Here is a 17,944-nt window from a genome sequence, read left to right on the forward strand (position 1 = left end):
GAGCCCCTGCGAGCGCTCTGGGGTCGGGGGGCCGTTGGTCCACACACGCTGAGCTGAAAAAGCCCAAGCGAGCAGATGCCGCACACGTTTCTGGGCTGGAAGGGCAAGGACGGGCACGTCCCAACCGGAACGGACAGAACGCTTGCAGGGGGGGCTGAGGCTCCCCCCTCGCGCGTGGCTCGCAGGCAGAAGGGCCGGGGGACCCGAGAGACGGGGGCTCGGCGTCGCCAAGGGTCCGGCCGCGGCTCGGCCCAGCTGGCTTTCATTTGTCAAGGAACTTGGACGACGTCCGGGATCCGGGAACGTTCGAGGCCGCAGGTGCACGTGCCTTCCGAGAAAGAACAGCCCGCTGTCGTGTCAGCCGAGGGGGCTCGACGGCGAGCGCTCCGACGGCAGGGGACCGGCGAGGCGAGGGCGAAAGCGCCTTGGGAGCATCGATCACCTGAATAGACGCGGAGATGGAGCAGAGCGAGAAGTGAACGGTCCCCGCGCAAACCCGGCGGCTGCGGGGCGAGATGCCGGCGACCCAGCGGGCTCCCGCGACCTCCGCTTTGGTCTAGCGACCCGGAGCGCCCCACGGATCGCCGAGCACCCCTGCCGTGTCCGTGCTCTGCCCCGCTGTCTGCTGTCACTCGGCAGCGCGAAGGTCCCCCCCCGGAAGGTCAAGGAGACGCTGAGGCGCCAGGCGCACCGGCCGGACGAGAGGCACCTGCCTGCTGACGCGGGGCGGCCGGGGGGCGAGGCTTCCAGGAGAGCCCTGGGAGCCCTTTGCGGGGCTGCTGCAGACCGAGGTCGCTGTCGGGGATCTGCAGGAGGGCCCCCAGCATCTGGTCAGGCTCAGGAAAGCCGCCCTCTTCGGGGCCGAAGGCCGAGATTTTCACGGCCCCCGCCTCCCTCTGTGGAATCTCTCACGCGAGGGTTAGGACCCGGCCGACACGGATCCGTCAGGACACGGAATTGGGGATTGGGCACATGCGTGTCTTGCCACGGGTCCCGGAGAACCTGGCGCTCTCTCCTCGGCCACCTCTATCGGCGGGACGCGGCGGGATGCCCGTGGCGTGGACGGGCCACCCCGGAGACGGAAACGGTGACCGGTTCACCCGTGCGGGTCTGGGAGGTGGCGAGGGCCCTAACTGTCACGGTGACTCAGTCCCCGGGTCACCCTAACCACCCGGTCGCGAGTGTACTTGTCTGGTTCCGTCCACGCACGCACTTCAGTCCTGGGGACACGGGGACCGAGGAGTCACAGCGCACACCCCCGCGGGCTCGGCCACCACGGTCACCGCTGAAACTGTGCTTCTCACCCCCCAGGCCAGGCCCGCGTGGCTCTGGAAGCTGCCAGCTGGCATCCAGACCCTGCAGCCGGGGTCCCGTGGTCCCCATGGAACTCGGGGACCCGGGCTCAGTGGAGACAGTCCCTATTCTCAGCCCTGACTTGCAAAACGCAGCCACCACCCGCTTTTCTGGAATGTTCCCTGGACCCACCACCCTGTTCTGCGTCGACAGTGGATGGAGCATTCACGATGATAGAGTCGCCCACGCGTCTGTCTCACTAGCCTCGGGTTTCTCCCCGCGTGTCCCACGAGCGCGGCCCCACGGACCCGGTGCGCCACGACCAGGCGCCGGCACCATTCTTCGCGGCTTCAGTCTCTAATTGCACGCGTGCTAGCAGGGCGGCTGCTTGACGTGCGTCCCCAGCACCAGGAGGCCGCAGTGAGGCCGGGACTCCGAGCCTTGCTCCTCGCGAGTCTGCGCTGCCCCAAGGCGGTGGGTGCTCACCAAACGGGGAATAAATGAGAGGCCGAATAAGAATGAATGATTCCTCGGGGGGAATGAATGAGAGGCACGAATGAATGATTCCTCGGGGAATGAATGAGAGGGGCGAATGAATGATTCCTCGGGGGAATGAATGAGAGGCACGAAATAGAATGAATGATTCCTCAGGAGAATGAATGAGAGGCGCAAATAAGAATGAATGATTCCTCGGGGGAATGAATGAGAGGCTTGAATGAATGATTCCTCGGGGAATGAATGAGAGGCGTGAATGAATGATTCCTCGGGCGAATGAATGATTCCTCGGGGGAATGAATGAGAGGCGCGAATGAATGATTCCTCAGGAGAATGAATGAGAGGCACGAATGAGAATGAATGATTCCTCGGGGGGGGGGGGGGGGGGGGGATGAATGAGAGGCACGAATGAATGATTCCTCGGGGAATGAATGAGAGGGGCGAATGAATGATTCCTCGGGCGAATGAATGATTCCTCGGGGGAATGAATGAGAGGCGCGAATGAATGATTCCTCAGGAGAATGAATGAGAGGCACGAATGAGAATGAATGATTCCTCGGGGGGAATGAATGAGAGGCACGAATGAATGATTCCTCGGGGGAATGAATGAGAGGCTCGAAATAGAATGAATGATTCCTCAGGAGAATGAATGAGAGGCGCAAATAAGAATGAATGATTCCTCGGGGGAATGAATGAGAGGCGCGAATGAATGATTCCTCGGGGAATGAATGAGAGGCGTGAATGAATGATTCCTCGGGCGAATGAATGATTCCTCGGGGGAATGAATGAGAGGCGCGAATGAATGATTCCTCAGGAGAATGAATGAGAGGCACGAATGAGAATGAATGATTCCTCGGGGGGAATGAATGAGAGGCTTGAATGAATGATTCCTCGGGGGGAATGAATGAGAGGCTTGAATGAATGATTCCTCGGGCGAATGAATGATTCCTCGGGGGAATGAATGAGAGGCGCGAATGAATGATTCCTCAGGAGAATGAATGAGAGGCACGAATGAGAATGAATGATTCCTCGGGGGGGAATGAATGAGAGGCTTGAATGAATGATTCCTCGGGGGGAATGAATGAGAGGCGCGAATGAATGATTCCTCGGGGGCCCAGGAGCGTCTGTCGGGAGGAGAAGGTGGTTTCAGCTGGGCCAAAGCTTCAGGGGCTGCAGGACGGGCCTCGCCCCGTCCCTCTGGTGCGTGAGGCAAGTGCGGGACGGGTGTGGCTGTCACTGTCACCGCTGGCCGTGGTGGTGGAGGCACCGCTGTCACACCCGTGTTTCTGAACGGCTTCTCCGGGCCAAGCCCCACGCCAGGTGGCTAAGGTCCAGAAGCGGGTGGCCCAGAGCCTGCCCCGAGAGAGCCCCCAGCCCCGGGGACGCGTTTACGACAGGCGTAGGGGCCGCAGCTTTGCCGGTTTTCTTGCTCATCCTGTCGGGGTCACGCAGAGGGACGCGAAAGGAGAGCCACGTGCACGTGGCTTGAGGCAGCAGCTCACCTGGGCACTGGGGCGGGGGGGTGGGGGGACACACACCTGTATGGCACCCGGGTACAGAGGGGTCCCCGGGTCGCCCCGGGAGCGCCGCTTCTGAGATGAAGGGAGGAAGGGGGGGAACGTGGGGCAGGCCAGCCGCGACGGGCAGGGTCGACGGAGCAGGGTCCTGGTTCAGAAGGCGGGCGGGAAGGGGTGAGGCCCTGCCACTCTGGCGCCTTCTACCGTTTCGTGGGCGCCGATGGTCGCTCCCCAAGGAGCCCTCACGCGTGGTGGGATATGGAGGCCGAGGCTCCCGTGGGGAGAAGAGGTCCTACTGGGGACAGCGAGTCCCGTGCCCACCGCCAGAAATGGGAAGGACAGTGTCTCGGGAGGCGCGTAGTTGAGACACGCCGTGGAACATTCTAGATGGAGTCTAGATCGGCTTGACAGACGTGGGCGGGGTAGGCAGAGGAGGTGGGGGAAGGAAGATGGGGCCGGCTGCCCGGTCTGCTGCTTCCTGCTGCCTCCTCTCCCTGCACTGCTGCCCCACGCCCCCTAGGACCCCTGACACCCCCTGGTGCCCCTGACACCCCCGGCCCCCCCAGGACCCCTGACATCCCCCCAGCCCCCTGGGACCCCTGACAACCCCCGCCAGGTATCCCTGGACCCCTGACACTCCTGGTGCCCCTGAAACCCCGGGGCCCCCCGGACCCCTGACAACCCCCGCCCAGGTGTCCCTGGACCTCTGACACCCCCTGGTGCCCCTGACACCCCCAGGCCCCCCATGACCCCTGACACCCCCCCAGCCCCCTGGGACCCCTGACAACTCCCCCTGCCCCGGCCCCCCGGGACCCCTGACAACCCCCGCCCAGGTGTCCCTGGACCCCTGACACCACCTGGTGCCCCTGACACCCCCGGCCCCCCGCAGGACCCCTGACATCCTCCCAGCCCCCTGGGACCCCTGATACCCCCCCCCAGCCCCCTGGGACCCCCGACACCCTCCCTGCCCTGGCCCCCCGGGACCCCTGATACCTCCTGGTGCCCCTGACACCCCCGGGACCCCCAGGACCACTGACAACCCCCAGCCCCCTGGGACCCCTGACAACCCCCGCCCAGGTGTCCCTGGACCCCTGACACCCCCTGGTGCCCCTGCCACCCCCGGCCCCCCCAGGACCCCTGAAATCCCCTGGCCCCCCTGACAGCCCCCCCTGCCCTGGCCCCCCGGGACCCGACACCCCCCCGCCCCGGCATATTGGGACCCCTGACACCCCCCGCCCGGGCACCCCAGAACCCCTGACACGCCCCACCCTGGCCCCCGGGCCCCCTGAAATGCCCCCTCCAGTGCCCCAGGACCCCCAGCCTGGCATCCAGCCGCATCCGGTTCCCATGACTTTACTCCCATCGCAGCGCGAAGCTTACACATGGCAGTCGTGGGGACCCTCAGCCTCCCCGAGAAGACGGGCCGACCCTGCAATGTGGGGACGCCCACCTGAGGGGCCTGCCGGCGGGGAGGGGTTGGGGGACAAGGCGTGGTCGTGCGTGCATCCGGCTGGCCTCCCTGTGGCCTCTGCCACCTCCCGTGGCCAGTTCTGCCTGGTGTAGTCGTCAGAGCCTTGAAACACTTCCCTTCCCTGCCTGGAACCCTCCAGGGCCTTCCAGCCCCACCGGGAAACTCCTTTCCGTCGGAAGCAGCCTCTGCTGGTTGCCCCCGCCCCCCTGCACGCCCCCAGCCCAGCCCCCCAACCCAGCAGCACCCCCTTTCCTCCATTCAGCATTTGCCTCCTCCCTGAGCCCCTCTTCAGGGGAGCCTTGCTCTGTCTGCACAGGGTGGACCCCACGGTGGCCGCAACGGCCACAGCTCAGAGACGTCACCCCTGGGGCACTTGTGGGGAGGACCGGGCCTTCTCTTCCACGGGCGCGGCTGTGCCTGCACACAGGCTTGGGCTCCTTGACGGGGACGGGGTGCTGACCGCCCCACCTCCTGCTCGGGGACCCAGTCACCAAAGCTGGACTGTGTCCCCTCTGACCCGCAGCCGAAAGCACCGAGCTGCCCCACCTCCCCTGGGCTTGAGGGCCCCGCGTGGTCTGCGCTCCCCCAGCCTCCGCCCTGCCCTCTCCCGCGACGGCCCCTCGTTCCTGCCTTACGGCCTGCGGCCTGGCTTCCCTCGGCCCGAATGCTGGAGCTTTTCGAGGCTGAGTGTTTCTGTTTGTTTTTTATCGTTGCCCAAGCCGCGCTCGGGAAGCTCAGCCCCGCGGGAGCGGGAACCCTCACGGTCCGTCCGCGTCCCCCGCCCGCCCTGTGTCCAGAACAGTCTTGGGCGCAGGACGTGGCTGTCGGACTGCTCCCCCTCCCCGCCGGCCACTGCCTGCTGTGACCCAGGGTGGAAGCGGGTCGAACCCATTTCTGTGCTCCCAGCGCCCAGGACGGCCTGACCAGGTGCTCAGGAGAGTCTGTTCAACAAAACCAGTCGGGGCCCGAATGTCAGGCCCGATGAGGTGCTTCTCCCGTGGCTGGAGGGACTCGGGAAGGATGAGGCACCACCACCCGGGGCGTCGGGCCCTCCCACCGCTGCTCTGCTCCGTCCGGCCCCAGGAGAAGCGCAGCAGCGTCGGGCTCGGAGCATCGGGCCCCAGAGTCCTTTGCGGCCGCGGCCGCCAGTCGGCCCTCTAATGTCCACCCGCCGACGAGCGAGGCAGAGAGAGAGGCCCCCTCAGAGACAAGCCAGATGGCACTTCAGACACCAAGAAAGAAGAGAACGAGGCAGAATTCAAACCGGAGACCGCCGACCGGCAGGGCCACGCGGGGCAGCACCGGGGCCGGTCAGGAGGCAGAGGGACCGGAGAACCGGGTTCACGGGAAGGAGCAGGTGGGCCGGCACGGACAGGCCCGGGATTGGCGACTCGGAATGATGTCAGCAGGCTCTGGGCCGCAGAGGTCCTGCGGGGACCAGGGAAGAGGGTGGTGGCCCAGAGCGTAGGGGCCCCACACGGGAGGCGGTTGGGGGCTGGGCTCCAGAATGCTTGGTCTGCACGTGAGAGCGTGCTCACGGGCGAGCCCTTCACCATCTCCAGGAACTGGCTGGTCCCGGGAGGGCAGTCTGTGCGTCCAGGGGTGAGGCCGGCCGCCCCCCGGGAAGGAAGCAGGCAGCCCTCAGCTCCGTGCGCCCCCACCCCCGTGCGCAGCTCGAGGACAGACCAGTCCTCTCGGAGGTCAGGGCCGGCTGGCACCAGCCCCCCCAGGTCAAGAGGTGAGCGCACCTGACCCCTCGCACTGGGTGGGCACCCCTCCTGTGTCTCTCACCCCCCTTCTCGACCAGTTGGTCCCTTTGTACGAAAAGACAGCCACTCATCAGAAGATCGATGAAGTTCCCATCATGAAATTTCTGGATCCCAGACACCAGCTAACGTCTTCCCTGCTTCCCCTTAAGGAGCTGGGCTCCCGATTTACGCTGGTGAGGCTTTGTGTCGCCTGCCCCCCGCCCCAAGTTATAACGCACATGATGAGTATCCTGAGTCATCTCTGGGGTCTTCTGGCTGAGCTTTAAAGGAAATTAAAGAGGCACTTCCTGTTCCTTCGTCAACCCAGCGGGGTGTGACCTGTGTTCGAGACCTGAGAAAGAGCCTCAGTCAACACAGACTTACCAAATCTCCCCGGGGGACAGACTGCCTGGGGGGGGGGGGGCGGACAGCTCTCATTGGGGCAGGGAAAGCTCTGTCCCGGCTCCTGCGTGGGGTTACAGAGGGTTACGGCCATGCCGAGACCCCCCCCTCCACCTAAGACGGATGGAACGAAAGGCCCTTTCGCCATCTGTGACGGGCCCAGCCCCACCCCACACCACAGGGAGACAATTCGGGGCGAGGGGCACCCTGGAAGGTGGGTCTCGGCGGGCACTCGGGTCACCGGGACGTCCCTGGGTCCCACATGGGTACTCGTGCAGCGACTCCAGCTCTCGCCGACCCGGGGTCAGACCCGGCCCCCCTGCTTGTCGAGCGGGACTTCCACCCTGCGGGCCCCCCTCACCTCGCCAGGGGCGGCTCCTCGGACCCCAGGGTCGTCTTGTCCAACGACCGGCCAGCCCCGCAGCTGGGGCCGTCTCCTGCCCGTGCCAGCCCTTCCCAAGGCAGGACCAGGTCAAGGAGAGCTCTGGGGGCAGGAGCCGGCCACCTGGCGGGGGCGGGGCTTGGTTCCCTCCATCTGCGGCTCAGACTGGGCGCGTGCACCCGCGGGGGGCATCCCTGCCTCTGCACCGCTGCGAGCCGGCCTCGGGCTGTCACTCTCATTCAGGTCCCGGCCGGCGGCCGTCTTCCTTCCTCCAAACAGACCTGGGGCCATCCCACCCACGCGCGGAGCCCCGGACGTGCCCCACAGCTCCCTCTTCTCCACAGGACGCGGGGGGGGCCCTCCGGTCTCTCCAGCCGCTGGTCTAGACTCACCTTCCACCGACCCCCCTCGCCACCCCCGCCTTCCCGTGTCCTCACAGCCCGGCCTTGGCCCGAGCGGCCCCTGTTCTCACTCTCCACCCTCCGCTCCTGCCGCTGCCTCCGACGGCGACGTCCTTCCCTTGCCTCGCTCCTTGCCGAACTCCTATTTAAACACCACGGCCTGGCTCAAGTACCCACCCTCCTGCACACCCTCCCCACCGTCTCGAAGGCCGCCACACCTTTCCTGGAGATGCCGGATGTCTCCACGCGACCCTGCACTCGCCGGGGACATCCCGGCGGACTGTGGACGTGAGCGAGCCCCCGAGAGCAAGACACGTCCGATCCGTAACCTGGCCCGGAGCCCGGCACCCAGCAGGTGCACAAGGGTTTCTTCAGTTCGGGTCTGTAGACTACGAACCACTTAAAAACACAACAGCTCAGGCTCTTTCATGAAAGAGGGTCCTTGCGGATGGAAACAAAGCACAGCCCCCACCTGCTCCTCCCCTGCTCCTGCTCCCCCCCACCCCCCACCATGGAGACTGCCCGCAACTCGCCCCGTTCCCGGCTGCTCTGCAAACCGAGTGAGCGAGACCCGGAGGCTGGCTGGACGCGTACCGCTTTATTGATAACACACAAATGAGGCACGCCGGAGGGCGCCAGTCCGTGCGCTACACCGTGTAAAACAGTAGAAAAATCAGTTAGTAAAGCAGAAAATTCAAGTGATTTACTACAATATGGAGCAAACGGCCTGAAAACTGGTATCTCCATTGGCAGTTTCCACCGATAAAAGTTCTGACTTCATGAATTAAATACATTGAGAAATACAGTGAAAATCTATTTACAATCATTTAAAATGGGCACCGGTGACATATTTAATTAAAAAAAAAATCTTTGACGCTTCTAGTTTGTTTTTTTCAAAGAGAATTTTAAATATGACTTTAGTTTTTTTTTTTAAAAATACAGTAGGAAATAATTACAATCTTAATATGAAAACATTTTACAACTTATAGCCGTGGTCAATTAATGCTAAATATGATGCAAAAGTTGGTGTGAAAATTAAAGTCACTGCTTCCCTTCTCACTAGAAATCAAATACAAAGACTATTTCATTAAAAACACCTTTGGTCCCTAAGAGTCACGATCTGACGATCCCATGTTGAAAATATCTTCCATGGCGACAGCTCGGAACGCCTGGGGACACGTGCCCGCTGCCGGAAAGGGGACTTTTTCTGGAAGATCGCAGCTGGAACTGGTTCACAAAAGATGGGGCGGCGGAATCGAGGGAGCCCGGCAACCCCTGGGGCGCAGCCACCTGCCTTCGCCCCAGACACGCCGCCTGGGAGCGCGCGCGGGAGAGGCTGAGCCCGCTTCTGGGCACGCGGTGCCGTTCCCCGTCACGTCTTCACAGTATCAACCCGGCCCTCCACGGGGACAGCAAGCAGCCAGCAATGACAACAGGAACAAAGAGTGATTGCTCTCTTTTAAACGACACGACAGACTTAAAATTTTTCCCATTAAAAAATTATCTTAGAAAAAAAAAAAAAAGAGGGCAGCCACAGTGGGCCATGGGAGCGATGCCCCCTTGCCCCTCGGCAGGTCCTGTCACACGCCTCGGCCGGCAGACCGAGTGCACGGCCCGGTGTGTGGCCAAGATGAGGCTTCCAGCCAGAGGGCACGCGGGGACGGTCGCCATTCCCTTCTGGACAGAAAGGATGTGACCACAGACAAATGGGTCCTGCCCGAAACACCCATGCTGCCCCCAGGTTGATCCCCTTGCAAAGCTGCACACAGGTTCCAGACTGTGGCTGTGAGTGAACAAGTCTGAGTCTCCTTCCTGGGCGCGGCCTTCAGGCCTGAGGGCACAGACCGCTCCAAACAGACTTGACAAAAGGTAAATCAGCAAACCATTCGGGTAGTTTGTTGAAACGCATGCGGGGGAGATCAGGCTTGGCAACACAGAGGTGTGCGGATGAATGGGATGGCGGGGGGGGGGGGGGGGGACAGGTTCACACCACGGCGTGAAAGGTCACCCAGAGAAGACTCCAGAAAGCTCCACGGCCATCTGGACTGCTCCCCAGACCCACACTGGTTACCCTGTGGTGGAACCTTCCAGAAGCCCGGCAAGGGTGTGGCCAGCTTGCAGGGCCTTGCCCAACCCTCTACGGACTCTGAACAAAGGAAAAGTGACCTTCCCACCTATGCCCACACCAGGTGACCATTTTCTGCCCACCTGTGCCCACACTGAGGTGACCATTTGCTTCTGTGCAAAAGGCTGCTGGGTGACTTTCAAACATTACAAACACAGGAGGCGGGAGGGGATTTTGAAGGTGGATGACATGTGACCAGAGGCAGCGCCTGGAGGCTGACGGTGTGGCTTCAAGTGCTAATGGAAGTGGCCCGTCACCCTCAGAGCTGGTCCCATCTGCGAGCCCAGCGCGTGCCTCCCGCTTTGTTTGGGTCAGGGCCCCGTCATGGTCTGGCCATCACTCCATGAACAGGACCGTCTGTTACGGCTCGGGTGATGTCTCCAGTGGGATGTGACCGGCACCCACGCAGCGAGGGACCCTCAGCCCGCTGCACACGTCACCTCGCCGGGCAGGGCCCGAGCCCTGGGGCGCGTGGGGAAGGTGGTAAAATGACACCTCTGTCAGGATTCTGACAAGATGGCTAATGTGTGTCTAATATATACAGACATAAATTAAAAACTCTATTTATTGAACATATACAAATAAATAATTTGAAGCAAATCCCTTCACCTAACTTTCTGACCAAATCTAAAGACATCGAGGGGAACGCACAGCAAAGGAGCCCAATGTCAGCAGACTTGCTCTCCGCGCGACCCCCACAGGTGGCTCCGCGGGACGCAGGACCCGCCTGAGCCTGTTGGCCCCTTTAAAGGGTTCGTGGCTGTGAAAGCGAATTTAAAACCTGGCGTTTTAGACACCAGTTTTGTTCGTCAGGAGCGTGAGGACCAGGGTCCGAGTCCTAGTCCAGGCTCTGGCTCCAATGGGCTGTGTCCTTGGGCAAACTCATGGGGATGAGGGTTAGCACCGCCTGGGGTCTCCCCGGCTGTGCTGTCCACGGTCGGGCGCACAGGCTGCACACTTTCCCTCCTGATGGCCCTAACCGGGCAGCTGTCTCGGGCAAAGTCGGCTGTCAAGCAGAGAGGCCCCAGCGCCTTACGCTGAGAAATTTTACCGGACCGGAAGGCAGCAAAAATCTACGGTGGATCACACTTTTTGCTTTTACAGAAAATCAGTTTCATAGAAGGAAGGCAAGGCGGTCCAGCTTCCCACACGGACGACAGCAGTGCTGGGAAGATGGGCCCTGAGGTCTTGGGGGCATTCCCCCTCGAAGTCCCAGGGGGTCGAATGGGCTGGGTGCTGGGGAGATATGTCTCCACCTGCTAACGGGTGAGGGGGGCCCTGAGGGACAGGCCAGGCGACAGCTGTGTCTCCGCTCGGCCCACCTCCACAGCTCACACTCCCTGCTGTGAACTGTCTCGCTAAGGTCACAGGCAGCCTCAGGACCCCTAAGAAGAAAGGGCGGTGGGAGCCGTGGCGGAGCCCAGGACAGGCTATGCGGGCGCCTGGGGGAAAAGCAGGGGAGACGGCTTCTTGTCTGCGGTTCCCGTATTTGGTGGGGAACCCGCGGCGGACGGAAGCCTTGCTCCGCCGCGGCTCCACATGGTGCAGGAAACGACCTCCACGCGTGTGTGACACGTGCCCCCGAATCTGTCTGCAGAGGGGTCCTGGGGTGACCGACTTTTATTCCATCGGTAGCTGCACCCCCCATTACTGAGGATTCCTGAGAGGGTCCCTCTGGAGACACAGCAGATTACCTGGCTCTTAGAAACGCCACACGGGTGCAGGGACCCGACCCCAGCCCGCGGGCCTGGGAGCAGCCCAGTGCCCCTGCGCTCCGGGTCTGCGTGCGGGAGGCAGGGCCGTGCTCTCGTCCCGCACGAGGATGCTCTGGTTCTGTGGCCGGGCGGCTTCCAGAACCTGCTTCTCTCACGGGACTGGCCCGTCTGTAAGTGGAGGTTTCACTGTAATCCCGCGAGGCACCTGCGGGCTCTGAGTGGCAGGCAGGGTCGGGGACAGCGGGGAAGGGGACAAGGACACACATTGGTGAGCAGCAGAGACACTCCGCTGCCTTTCAAAAGCAGTACAAATAATTAATAAAATATGGTACAGAACCTCTGAAGAACCCTTAGAGCTAAGTGCAACACATGATAAAAGGAGAATCTTTTTAAAGTTTAAAAAGAATGGCAGCTTTTCACGTCATGGTGACGAAAGCCTTTGTCCAGAAAAAAGACGGTAAAAGGGGAAAGATGCTTCACAGCACAGATGCGTCACGTGCCCGCCTCCAGTGACGAGGGGGACGGGCGCGTGGGGAGGGACACGGAGACCCCGGCCTCTGGGCAGACGGGTAGGGCGGTGCCCCTGCCCACGCCGGCCGCGCTCACCCGCGAGGGCCCGGCGCTCCCGGAACCCGGGAAAGGGGTGCAGCTCCCCATTTGCCACGGGGCTCCTTCCCATCCTCTCTGCTCTTTGGCAAGTGGAGGCGGAAGCCAAAGTGTTACCAGGAAGTCTCTTTAAGGGGGACGTGAACAGTAGCGAGAGTGCGCGCGGGCGGGCGTGGGCGCTGGCGTCGGAGCTCGGTCACAAACCCTCGCGTCCTGTGCCGCGGCCACGCGGGCGGGGCGTCCTGCCGTGCTCTACGTCCCGTTCTTCAGCTCCCATTCCTAAGTGTGGCGAGAGGAAGGCACAGGTCACGGTGGCCGGGGCCAGGAGGCAGGGCTGCGCCCCGGGGACGCAGGCCGCCTGCAGTGTGGGGACCGGCACGGCGGGGAGAATGGCCGTCCCACCCGGGAGTCAGACGCACGCGAGGGGCCGCCGGGAGGTGCAGGGAGGGGGCGTGTGTGGGCGCGGGGCCGGGGGCCGAGCGGGGCGGCCGCGCTCCATCCCCCACGCCCCCGGGGACAGCGCTGGCCCACGTGCACGCCCGACTCCTGCTGGACTAACGGGGCTTGTTCACTGCGCACCTGCGCACATCGCATGAAACGGGGGATTTCTCACCTTTTCTGGGGTCGAAAGTCGAAGCTTAGTTACACTTAAAAGCACAGCTTTGGCCAACGTGCCGGAAACAGAAGCAAAACCGAGCCGCCCTCACACCCAGGAAACCACGTGTGGGCACGGTCAGGCAGGCTGTGCAGACAGAGGACCGGCCTCCAGTGCGGCCTCCCTCGGCCCTTCTGCTGCTTCCCCAAGACGGCCACGTGGGCAGGTGTCCACCGTGAAAGCCAGGAGGCCGTGTCCCTCCCTCCCCCCCCCCCCCCCCCCCCCCCCCCCGCCACACCGCCGCGGCTCACGATGTGCCCCGGGGCCGTGCAGGGTTTAGAGAGAAGACGGGTGTGCGTCTTGTCCACAGAAGCTGCCACGTGTCTCCCCGACAAGTTTAGCAAAGGTAATGCAATCGCCAGGCGCGGGTCACAGTGGCCAAAGCCAGGAGGGACAGAGAGAGCTGCACGAACACACCGAAGCAGGACAAGGTGGGAAGGGAGACCACAGCCCTGCAGGCCCTCGCTGGAGAGTCTGCGGAGAGGTCGGGCGCCACCGTGAAGCAGCCCGGCACCCGCCACCTCCGGAAGGGTTTGCCTGTGGAGGCTCCAAAGGCACGCTGAGGCCATGGCACCAGGCTTCCAGAACACCCGTCAGCGTGCAGGTTTCCTGACGGAGCCAGGGGGAGCACCCGGCCTGGAGCTGAAAGCCCGTGACAGGTGCCTCCCACCATCTGGGTTCCCATCGGGACCCGGAAGTCACTTAAGGGATGCCATCTGGGCGAACCCCTCCCGTGCCCAGAACGAGCCGACTGTCCTGGTCCTCAGAAAGGGGCTGGGGTGGGCCCCTGAGAGCACGCGTGTGATGCCCCTAAGTGTGGATTACTGTTCCCAAAGCCCCTGGCCCTGACCCCAGCCATGAGGCCCCTGTCGCCTCCCAGGGATCCCGGGAAACCCCTGTGCGACCCCCCTCCCTCAGTGAGGGACCCGCAAGCAGGGACAGCGGCTCCCCTCTGTGGGCCTGGGCTGGCCTCAGTGCTGCCACCCATCTGAACCGGCCGAGGTCACGGAGAAGCGGCAGGAGCTGCCGTCCCCAAGCCGGGGGGCCGCCGGGCACCCCCAGGGCATACAGCTGGATGGGGGGCTGCCGCGGCTCAGTGGTAAATCTGATTTCTTCCACAGGAGAGAAACAAAATAGCTGCCACGCTCTTACTGCACGGCTCATCTACAAACAATTAGCGGCACCAGGGGGGCCGGCTCTGTGCGCTCCCCGGGGGGGCTAACGGGCACACGGCAGGGACACCTCTCAGCGGTCAAGCGTGTGCCAGGAAGGACGTGCCCGCAGCCACAGCCGCCAGCACCCACCGTGGGCACCCAGAGGGCCGCTCTCACCCACACACAGCCACCTCTCAGAAGACACTGCATCTCTAGCCAGGTCGGGCAGGTTCTCACAGTGACGAAGGGCCCAGAGGCAGCAAAGGGAGGCTGCCCGCCTCCACACGCGTCAGAGCAAATTACATGCATCTGATGAATTAAGGTAATTACTCCCAGCCCGACTTCTCTGCATGCCACGCTTGCGGTCACCGCAGTCAAGAACCGTTCACTTTGACAAACTATAACGGATTTAACATTTTCTGAGAGTTTTCGGTCTAGCATCCCAGCTTGTCAGGGCCGATCCCAGACAGGAGACTGGAGAGCACAGGTGGGCACAGGGGTTCACCCTGTGCCCCCAGCACCACCGGCAAGGCAGTGGGGCAGCCTGGACTCTGAGAACCAGAGGTCACCTGGTCCAGTCCCCACCCCAGGTCCTCCCAGAGCCACAGTTGCTAGGGACACCAGCTGGTCGGTGCCCTGAGCTAGGTTCTGGGGCTCTTGGCCTTTGAAAAGGAGGAGGACCCTGAAGGAGGCCCTGGCTGTGGGGATAACGGCAAGGCCCTTGGAGCCCCCCCCCCCCCACCTGTCCCTCCCACAGCAGCCAGCACACCCTGGGGCGGATGCCTCTGCACACGGGAGGGCGGAGCTCACCTTGGCCTTCCGCAGCACGTGCCCGCGGCAGGGGGAGCTCCCGGTAGGCTGGCTCTTCCGCAGCACGGCCGCGCTGTTCACCGGCACCGGGCCCTCGGCATCGCTGGTCTCGCAGCTGGACATGGGTGAGCTCTCCAGAGTCCGATGCCTAAAAACTGGAGACTGTCAACGCAGAGAGAAGGCCCCTCGTGAGGTATGGTTTCCAGGCCATCAGCATTTTCCAGCAGGAGAATCATTCATTTAAATTTTTTAACGTTTATTTATTTTTGAGAGACAGAGAGAAAGAGAGACAGAGAGACAGAGCACAAGTGGGGGAGGGGCAGAGAGAGACGGAGACACGGAATCCGAAGCAGGCTCCAGGCTCTGAGCTGTCAGCACAGAGCCTGACACGGGGCTTGAACACACGAACGGTGAGATCACGGCCTGAGCCAAAGTCAGATGCTCAACTGACTGAGCCACCCGGGCACCCCGAGAATTGTTCATTTTAAAGAAAACACATGGGTTTTGGAAACAGGCAGAGACAACAATGACAACGGCCCTGCATGGTTAGCACCTGGTTCTGAGAGCACCTTCGAAACGCCATTTCAGACGGGACGACTGGTCGAGCTGGGCAGCTGTCCATTTGCACGGTGCTTTGTACCTTCAGAGAGCTCTGCGTGCCACCAGGCAGTGAAAGTCACTGTGACCGTGGCTGGTGGCAGCGCAGAGCTCCCTGGAGTGACCCCAGCCCGGATAATCCTGCAGCCCATACAGCTCGTGGACACCAAAGGAAGACGTCTTCTGAAACGCTTAGCATGTGACCAAATGTGCCTACAATTGGCAGCACCCTGCACCCCCCCCCCCACAAGGACACAGGCTGCTCCCTGGGGAAGAGGACTGGTGGGGAGCAGTGCCCACCCCGATGGGGGCCCAGGACCAAGCTCCCCATCATGGCGGCATAACACATGGTCGCATGCTGCTTGGGTCATACGGCACGCCACTGAGTAGAACACTGCTTCAATCACCACTCAGTTGGGTCACTTGGAACCCCCTACGGGGGCTGCTGGCCCTGGATGCCAAGCAGCTAGCTGTACCCATGTTCCGGTTCACTTGGACATGCTTTTCAAAGGCCATGCTGGCCAGGAGGGAGTGGGGGACAGAATGGTTGGTAAGGAGAGAGTAACACCATCTCTCCCTGGGAGAGGCCAAGCTGGGTCCGTAAGGCAGCCCGTGATGCTCCTCTGGGACATCTGTCCCATGAGCCGCATTCCCAGGACAAGGTCCGGGCGGGTAGAGCCGGGAGCTGCCAGTGCCGGGACCGATGACAGCACCAAGGTCCAAGGAGAGACCTCCCGAGGGAGGACGTGGCCGGGCCCTGCGGGCTGGGTGGGGAGGCTCAAACAGACCAGTCCTGAGCCTTCCCAAGGACAGGCTTGGCTTTGTGAGCCCCAAAGGAGAAGAGTTGATAAATGGGGGCCAAGATGGGGACTCTTGGTTGGGGGGGGGGGTGCAGGGTCACCGCTAGAGAGAGGAGGAACCCCCGGGGGGATGCGGGGTTTCAGCTGTGCCATACATCCGTAAAGACATCAGTCTTCCCCGCGGGTCCACCCCAGTGCTGAGGGGAGGGGCAGGGGGCTTCACCCAGGCTCCACATTTTGCCAGGAAGTTTGGAAAGAGGGACAGAAAGGAGCCCTGGGAAGCGGGTCAGGTGGCGGGGGGGGGGGGGGTTGTCACAGGCTCCCGCAGAGAAGGAGGCACCGCATTCAGGGCTCCCCTCTGGCCACGTGTGCTCGGGGCGGGGGGAGGGGGGGGCGTCACTTCACTTCTCTGGGTCCCACGTTCCTCGACCGTAAAACGGAAGTAGTGACATCAGACTCTGAGGGTCATCTGGACCCGACAGAATAGTTATGAGAAGGATGCTGGTAGCTTCTCAGTGACTATGAGTCCCAGAGAGTGAACAGGAAGCCCCTGAAGGCACTAATTTGTGTTTTGAAAGTTCTTTCCCCTCGTCCTGTCAGATTTGACAAGGGTTCTGCCCCCCGCAACTTGGCGGGATCCCCAGCATGTGCTGGACGCTTCGTGAAAACCTGCTACGTGGGATTGAGATTTCTAGCTACTGAGCTGGAATCCAATCAGGACGTGTTTGGAAAGAGATAAAGAGAGCTGTGTTCCATGACCGGATCCAGGAAAGCAGAAGAGGGGGGCTGCTGTGTCCTACGGTGACGGCATCCGGGAAGGGAGAGGAGGGGGGCCGCTGTGTCCACCATGCTTACACAAAGAGGGGAAAACGTGAGGCCAGTGGCTCAGAGCACAGCCGGGAACCCATCCAGAGCTGGCATGTGGCTGAGTGCTCGCTGGGCTGGCAGGGACTTTACCTGTGGGCTCGACGTCCCTGATCGGGGCTCGATGGCCAGGCCCAGGGTGACCCCGCCGGCCAGGGCCTTCTTCAGGCTCTCCTTGACCTCCGTGAGTTCCAGCTCCAGGTTGACGCGCTCGGCCTCCTTCTGCTTACACTCCTCCTCCAGCCGCTTCAGCTTGCCTTCCAGAACCGCCTGCGGCTTCCTGCCTGCAAGCCCACGGACACGCTGTCGCTCCGGCCAACAGATGGCACACGCCGCTGCCCTTCGCGCGAGCTCTGCACGGCGCTGTGGGCCAAGCGGCCCTGACCTGGGTTCCCTTCTACAAAACTCAAGTTCAGCTGTTCGCTAAAAGAACAGCGACCATTTCCAACCGCTCTGCTTTCCTGCAGCTGGGAGACTGTGGCCCTGGAGGCCGGAGGCCTGGATTCCCACAAATCCCAGAATTCTGGGCCCAGGCCTCAGCGTACTCACTTCAACATATGGGACTCAGGGCAGATGCCTGCAGGGGTGCCGCTGGCTTGGAGAGTCTGGAGGTTGTCCTGTCCCAATCCCCCCACCCCGTGATTCCTGGGCCTTCTCTCCTCCCGGAGGATCCACGATAAAGCTTTCACCCCCACAGAATAGGCACCTGTCGCTTCAAGGTGCATTTACTGGACTCACTTTATTTGAAATGTGTCCCACGGACATAAGGCGGCTGGGAACGTACCCACTGCACGTGCAGGAAAACCGATCCCAAGGGGTCACCCGGCTCGCGTGTGTGGCCCTGGCCTGGTGTCACCGCGTGGGAGCTGGTCTAACCTGTCTGCATCTTTGCGACCCTGCAAGCTTGAA

General features: G+C 62.3%; 1 protein-coding gene across 7 annotated transcripts in view; it reads right to left on the bottom strand.

Annotated features, from left to right (window-relative positions):
• The window catches only part of AFAP1 (actin filament associated protein 1), a 157,397-nt gene that overhangs the window by 3,183 nt on the left and 136,270 nt on the right, over positions 1–17,944 (bottom strand). For 6 of the 7 annotated variants that reach the window (XM_042985033.1, XM_042985028.1, XM_042985029.1 and 3 more), the window contains 3 exons: positions 17,129–17,319; positions 14,775–14,936; positions 10,382–12,434 (listed from right to left, as the gene is read on the bottom strand). In XM_042985033.1, coding sequence (XP_042840967.1) covers positions 12,408–12,434; positions 14,775–14,936; positions 17,129–17,319 — 380 coding nt within the window. In that variant the 3' untranslated portion in view covers positions 10,382–12,407. Of the gene's footprint in view, positions 1–10,381; positions 12,435–14,774; positions 14,937–17,128; positions 17,320–17,944 lie in introns of those variants that run through there. The other variant, XM_042985030.1, reaches the window with a different exon arrangement.

Source organism: Panthera tigris, chromosome B1 (genome assembly GCF_018350195.1).
Source record: "Panthera tigris isolate Pti1 chromosome B1, P.tigris_Pti1_mat1.1, whole genome shotgun sequence".
In the NCBI taxonomy this organism is placed as follows: domain Eukaryota; kingdom Metazoa; phylum Chordata; class Mammalia; order Carnivora; family Felidae; genus Panthera; species Panthera tigris.